Source organism: Calonectris borealis, chromosome 22 (genome assembly GCF_964195595.1).
Source record: "Calonectris borealis chromosome 22, bCalBor7.hap1.2, whole genome shotgun sequence".
Lineage (NCBI taxonomy): Eukaryota > Metazoa > Chordata > Aves > Procellariiformes > Procellariidae > Calonectris > Calonectris borealis.
This window is the reverse complement of record NC_134333.1, coordinates 1,909,591-1,917,306: the sequence shown is the minus strand read 5'-3', so window position 1 is coordinate 1,917,306 and position 7,716 is coordinate 1,909,591. Positions and strand designations below refer to the sequence as shown.

Here is a 7,716-nt window from a genome sequence, read left to right as displayed (position 1 = left end):
GCATAGACACACTCCACGGGTGGAGTTAATTTGCCTTAACACAGGTGTCTAATGGTATTTGAGACTGCCTATGGTATTCAAGACATTCAGATGAGTCTGACAAAGGACTTGTGGGATAGTCTCAGCTTCTCACGCCCCGAAGCAGCATCTGGAGGGCAGGTCGGATCCCTGAGTGTGCAGAATGTCACTAGATGTCGATATTCAGACATCACTATTCAGGCAATAGACTCCTCCCACCTCTGGTGTCTTCCATGTTGGTGTCCCCGTGTTTGCGAGGTGCCCAAGTTCTGATCTTCTGATCCCCTAGCTGTTTGGGGGAGAGCTGGTCAACACAGCCACTGAGGCCAAGAGTGTGTTTCAGGTCACTTTAGAGGAGATCTGCACTTGATCAGATTAATTACTCTGCTGGCTTAATTGACTTCACTAAGTGGATCTTCACTGACTGTATCAGGTGTTGAGACACCCACCCCACAGATACAAAGCTTCACTGTACATGCCTAAATCCAGATGTCTGCATCTGCAGCTCATTTCCCCCGCTGCAACTTAGGATGACTTACATCGGTGCTTCACGTCCCTGTCACCCCCATCGGCTGATCATTACAAGTCAGCATCATTTTCAAAAAAGAAGGTACTTAAGATGAAGCCAAGAAAAAGAGGGGCGTAAATCTTCCAAAGTTTTTGTGACCTCTGGCTTTTACTTCTAAGTTACAGTTGTTTGCTCCGTGCACGGCCAAAAAGGACTTGTGGAATGTGATTTATTTTTCTTAAGACTGATGGCTAAAATTATTGTACAAATCACCCTTTGGAGGGATCAATATTTCTCTCTTGGCTGAAGACAGTCCCTGAACCACTGTCTTGGATTTGGTCTGTCAACTGAGATGAATCCTGTCCTTAATCCTGTCCTTACTCTGCAGCTCATGCAGTTGTTGGATTTCACACCATAGGTAACATGGAAGATACCTTGGGACTTTGGCTGAGATTCTTGAACCCTCCTGAAACCTCAAAAGAAGCCTGGATACCCTGAGGTATAACTCACCACTAGATAGCTCTGTGTAGGGAACTGAATCAAAGCTCCACAATGTTGATATTAAAGACACGTAAGATGAATCATGTCCACTGCTGTCTAAACTTTTTACCTCTTGGAATGAACCGTAAGCCCAGCCAATTGAATAGGCCAAGGAAGAAGGTATTTCTGAGACAAACAATTACACTCCCAGAAGACCACAAAGGATCTTCCTAGGGAGATCACCACACATCATCTTGGGAAGGGAGGAAACTAGAATAAACCAAATTAAATACCTCTGGTGTAATGACTCACACAGGAAAAGTTCTGAGAAAAAGCTAGGCCAGTAAAGTAATTGCAAAATAGAAGCAATGTTAATGGCACTAAATTAAGCATTTTCTTTTTCTCCTTCTAGGCAGTTAGGGTTGAACCTTTTAGTAGTATATATAGTGCTTGGAAAGGCAGGTTATACGTGCATATAACCAGCACACGTGCAAAAGATCTTTTTGCTGGATATAGGTTGGTTTTATAAAAAGCTACACACTTGAAATGTCACGAAGAAAGATGTGATTTTGTCACTTACGAGACAGGTCACTGAGACCCGTGCATAAGAAAATCCTCCTCAAAAGAGAAGGCATCTCAAAAGGAGGAGTGTTCTTTGGCTAAAAGGCAATTTCAAGGGATTAAGTGACAGAACAATAACCAGCTGATACGATCTGAAAGATGTTCCTAAGGGTTCATAAAACAAAAGGTCTTCCTCCCAGGAATATTTGATTTTCTCAATCTGCATGGTGAGTACTTTTCCTTTATAATAATACCATAACAAAGATGATCTGAAGCATGACATATGATCCAACTCCTCGAAGGGGATGAAAACATGTGTATTAAGACAATGTGTATTGTCTTCTCCCCAAAAGAAGAGGTTTTCTAGCCCTTGCAAACATCTCTAAACGTGCTGTCCAATTAATTTATTAGAAGTAGTCACTTTATCAATTTAAATATTCCATATTATTACTTCTACTACTACTATTATTATCTCTGCTATACCTCAAGATTTGGTGGTAGATTAATGTCAGGATTCTTGTTAAGCTTTAGTAGTAATTCATCCTTCTTTGATTGTAATAGGCATGAATTAAAGTATTTTCATTAAAATCATTGCACAAAAGTACAGGGAGTATTCATCTCTACAAGTTAGACACCCAAGTCTGAGGAAGTACTTTAGGCTCTGTGTATTGTGAGGGGAGAGAGCAAGAGAGGACCAGAAGGCAATTTTCAGATTTATCTTCGTTACCTGCTTAAGATGAAGATGAGTTATCCCTGCCAATGTTTATTGTAATCAACTAATTAGAAAAACGTGCTGTGACTAACTCAAAACTTGCACATGTTTTAGGAACCTCATTTAGGGCATTTGGCAACATTAAATGCTTGATTTGGTTGCATACGTACAGGTTTCTGGTTCCTTTTGAAATGTCTCAGGGTTACCTGACCAGCCTCCCATTGTGTCCCCTAAGGGCAATGGGGCAATGGTCCTCCACAGTGCCTGCCACTCCTCTGTAGATGTCTCATTAGTCTAGGAATTCAAGTGGATCCTTCTGACAACGTTTAAAAGTCAGTAGAATACCTCAGTGGCATTTTACATGCCTTATGAAGTCCTGTCTCATCTCCAGGTTGCAGAAACCTATAAATACATGTCCAATCTGCCAGCGCTGTATTGAAGTCCTGAATACTCAATGGTGCTTAAGATGTTATTAGACATCTATGTTTAAGCAACTGAGTTCCATCCCAATTGGCCAAATGTAAGTTACTCACCACAACTGGGATTTGTCTCACTTAAACTGAAATCTACAGCTCTGCCTTTTTTTTTGGTTAAGGGATAGTTACAGGCAATCCAGGAAACCACTTCTTCTCATGTCATTAAGGTATCTACCTTAGCATGAGGTGAATCATGTCCTGCAAATGCCTTTTATATCCATTGTTCAAAAAGGGTTTCTAGATGATTTGGTCATGTAGCTCTCTACAAGGAAAGATGATTGAAGGTGGATGAGCGGACTTTTATCTTCTGTTTGTTTCTGGAGATGGACTCCTCTCTTCTTTGAATCACTCCTCAGCAAATCAGGGGCTAATCATCTATTCATTTCATCAGGGAACAAACTCCTCTCTGAAAGTACTAGATACTAGTAGTATGATAGCCTACTTAGATTTAGCACCTTATTTTTAGTAAGGTAGAGGTGTGTGGGATGAATTTAACTAAGCATCTGACACCAAGGACAAGGAGTATTGTTGGGAGGTTTAGTTAAACCTTGGTAGTGGAGGTATTCATAAAGGCTTCGGTCAAGTGATGCTCCTTTTCAGAGCTCCCCTTGGGTATGCCTATGCTTACAGGGTCACCCACCGTAAAGCTCCAGCCCTTTAACTGTCCACTCCCCGCCCCCCACATGCCCCATTTTATTTTAACTGTCTCTTTAGGCTCTGAAGATCAGACACAGGAGAAGAAGAACGGATCACTGCTTCATACTCAAGAGCTTCTTCTACAGTATGCATTCATTTGCCTTTGCATGCTTAGCATTGAATTTGAGTATTACTCAGAAAGGCAGTGTAGACTTCATCTTAGAAACCAGTGAGGAGGGGTAGCAGGCAATTCAGAGAGGAGATCTTATTGAGCCTTGGTGAATCCTCTGCTCTGGAAGAACACCCAGGAAAAAGGGAACACTGGCTCGTTTCAGGAACAAGGTTTTGGAGACTCTCGCTCATTACTTTTTGGTTTTTGTGTGCTTCCCTCAAAATATTTTTATCTGTTTAAAGATAAGCTACAGATGGAGAATCAAACAACAGTGATGGAGTTCATCCTCTTGGGTCTTGCTGATGATGATCAACTCCAGTATGTGTTCTTTACCACCCTATTAGTCACCTACATCTTGAGTTTAACAGGTAACATTCTCATCATCACCATCACCCTGATAAACCGTCATCTTCACACTCCCATGTACTTCTTCCTCAGGAACTTCTCCATCGTAGAGATTGGCTTTACCACCACTGTCATCCCCAAAGCATTGGCCAACCTGGCTTTAGGCAAAAAAACAATTTCTTTAAGCGGTTGTCTCACTCAAACTTTTCTCTACTTCATGCTAGGTACCACTGAGTTTCTCCTGTTAGCTGTAATGTCTTTTGACAGGTACGTGGCCATCTGCAAACCTCTACACTATGTGGCCATTATGAATTCACAAGTCTGCAGCCTGCTGGCGATTACTGCCTGGATTGGTGGGGCTGTCCTTATTCTTTCTCCATCAGTGGTATATTTCCAGATGCCATTCTGTGGTTCAAACATCATTAATCATTTTTTCTGTGATAGCACACCAATGATTGAGCTCAAATGTGGAAATACCAAGGTCCTAGAGTGCATGATTTTAATCTCAGCAGTGTTCACCCTACTGGGTAGCCTAGCTATTACAGCTGTATCCTATATCAACATCATTGCTGCTGTGGTCAAAATCCCTGCTGTGGCTGGCAGACAGAAAGCCTTTTCCACCTGTGCCTCTCACCTCACTGTGGTGTCTATAATGTACGGCAGCTGCATCTTCATGTACCTCACCCAGACCAACAGACTGGACCTCAGCAAGGTGGTGTCCATCTTGAACACTGTGGTATCTCCTCTGCTCAATCCATTCATCTATAGCTTGAGGAACACACAGTTGCAAGAGGCCCTAAGGGAGAGCATCAAATGGAGTATAGTTATTTCTAAACACCCAGAAATTTGAGGTGGTCGTAAATGTGGACGCAATGGAGAACGTGAAAGAAAATAATTTAATAACATTTCTGTCCCTCCTTAGACATCCGTCCATTCACTGACATACCTATTCCTACACATCCATCCACCCATGCATTCATCCATTCATCAATCCATCTACAAACAGTTGTCAATATTCCTGTAAATTATTGAAACCTGTTCTTTCAGTTTTTCTCCTTCCTTTTTCTTGCCACAAGCTTTCTGGTTTTCTTTTCTTCATGTTGAATGATTTAGGATAGTGGTAGCTAGTCCACAAACCACTCTCTTGCTGGGTAGTCCAAGTCCACATGAAGAATGAAGGGAAGTACAAAGGGCTTTGTGCAAACCACATCACTGTGTCATTTAAGGAGCCACTTGTACACACAGAACAGTTCCTTCAATGGAATGAAATCAGAAAGTATGGGAAGGTATGGGACAGAGGGAAAAATAACGTCGTCAGCTATCTGTGAACAAATGCCTGAGCCTTCCATCCTCATGCGTCTCAGTGATATGTGATGTGTGATAGATCTTTCTCTGATGTATATATACTTCACTTTGAGCCTCAGCAGGTGAAGAGTGTTGGCTGCTGTGTGAGCCGGCACAGGCAGGATGCAGGAACAAACATAAAACCATGGATGAAATGCAAAGAGTAAATTTATTTTCGTTACCTCGCCAACCGGGGGATCCCCAAAGCAGTACCCTGGCAGAGGCACACAGGCGGGGACACAGGCACCACGGGGCTCGGTTCATGCTAGAGGATCACCGAACCTGCTGTTTTCGCCCGTATATCAGGGTTTCGCACAGGCGTAGTTTACCACCGTGCTTTGATCTTTCCCCACAGCAGGGCAGGAATCTCAATCGTCTTCAGTACGGTGCCTCTAAGTCTATCACAGGCCTATGTTATCTAAACACAGACGTTCTACTTGTCCAACACACAAGGCTAAACAACGGTTAGTACGATATATGAGTTTTTCGATACCTCAGCTGCAAGTCACTTGAGCATGTTTACAGTTCTCCTCGCCAATCTTCCATTATTTTCCCACAGCTACCTCTATAATCCAGTGAGTGAGGGTGGGAAGAATGCTAGATGTTTTCTGAAACAAACTGTGTATTTTTTGTTCACTGATGAAGGAAACAGTGTCAAATCTGTAACATGTACAGGTTTCAGTAATTCATATCATGGTTGCTGGAACCCATCTTATTTAAATTTTAGGAAACTGGGATGGGAATAATCTTACGTAACATCAGGGGTTGGATTCAGCACCTGATTTGGACCTATGTATAGGCATCTAAAAATAGGCGTTAGGATATGTGTACACATGGTCATCCCTGGCCTACACTAAGAAGACAACAACAGGAGTGATTAGAAGGCATTGCAGACAGCAAAAGGGGTGTAATATGTGTATAGTTTGACCTGACTCAGGGTATCGCCAAAAATCAGCAACATGGGAAATGATGGGACACTATTGATAACAAATGGGGAGTACGAGCTTAACAGAACTAATCAACAAGGTAGAAATTACCAAGCAACTATATCATAAGTATGAAAGAAGTCTTTAAACATAACAAAACCTTGGCTAGTGAGGAAAGGGTAAGCAGAGGTGGGCTTTTTATTTAAGGGGATAGCTAGTGGTAAAGGGGAAGAACTTGGGAGGGGAAAGGAATATCAGGTGAAGCAACTCATGTGATGGTAACTGTCAGATGGTACATCTGTCAAACAATCCTGCTCCTGATCGGTGGAGTTCGGAACAGGAGAAGAAACCTGTTGCTGTCATAACCATACTTGTGTCTGACACCTTCATGGTTGAGAGACCTGGTGTCTTTTCCTTAAACTTGGTGAGGGAACACCTAGGGGACAGGAAAGGCATTCTGACTTCCTAGTGAAGAACTCTCTTTTACCAGCATCTTGTGCTACTTTAGATGCTCTGGACTACAACATGAACAGGGCTAGTAGATACGGCTTAGGGGCTCCACAAGATTCAGCTCCTGTACAGTAGGAGCTGCAGGCCAAGCTGAACGTACCAGAACATCTCAATGGAATCACCCTTCTGACTTTCAAAAATGGCTTAAATAGAAGTGTTCTAGGGTATCAGAGCCATTGTCATGATTTGGGTGATACAACACAGGATGTACCATATACCTTCTGGAGCAGCAGCTGGAAACAAAATGGCATAGCCTGGGACGTCTAAAAAGGCCCTAAATTCCCTGGAAACATTATTGCCCCAATATATTCTTTGAGTAATGAAGAGAAGTAAGTGTGTTCAAGGCATTGTTCATCTGAAAGATAGTCTGCTTAACAGGCAGGGATTCATGCCATAGAATCGCCAACAGGATGTCAGAAATGTCTGTATCTCCCTGTGATACCAAAAGCAGCTTAGACCACTTGTCTAGAACTGGCAAAATTAATTCCTCTCTCCTTTCTGTTCAGTGATTTTCAGTGGACTTTTGTCCCTTGGATTTACTAATCACACTTTCTGTTATTAACAGCAGCGAAGGGAAATAACACAGGAGAGCTTTCTTTGGCATCCCGTACATTAAAGATCACAATATCCTGCTGGTATCAGCTCACTAACTGTCACTATCACATTGCATTGAGCCTCCTCATTCTCACCCTCAAGCGTTCCATCCTGTGCCCAAGAGGGCTGCACACACGAGCAAGTTTGAACATGTTTTTATTGGTGGTCGGAAAGCAGAGCAGGAGGTAGCACTGTTGGGCAGCAGTGGGAGGAAGGGAATAATGTGCAAATGTGCATGCTTGGGACCTGCTTTTTTACCTTACCACGGAGACATTCCTTAGTGCAGAAGCCTGTGCGTATGCCATGAGGGCATCGCTGACTCCATTTCAGCTGCCCCTGGAAGCCTCTGAGCGTCAGCAGATTTTTGATGCATTGTGGAAACGGGGCACTGAGCATTTTAGTCAGAGGAGGGAGAGTCAGGGAGGTCTTGGAGC

The 7,716-nt window shown here is 42.8% G+C and overlaps 1 protein-coding gene across 1 annotated transcript; it reads left to right on the top strand.

Moving 5' to 3' along the window:
• Nucleotides 1-3,816: 3,816 nt before the first annotated feature.
• Nucleotides 3,817-4,758, top strand: LOC142091717 (olfactory receptor 6E1-like). Its single transcript, XM_075171096.1, has one exon. The coding sequence runs from the start codon at nucleotides 3,817-3,819 to the stop codon at nucleotides 4,756-4,758; it is 942 nt and encodes a 313-aa protein (XP_075027197.1).
• The last annotated feature ends 2,958 nt before the right edge of the window (nucleotides 4,759-7,716 follow it).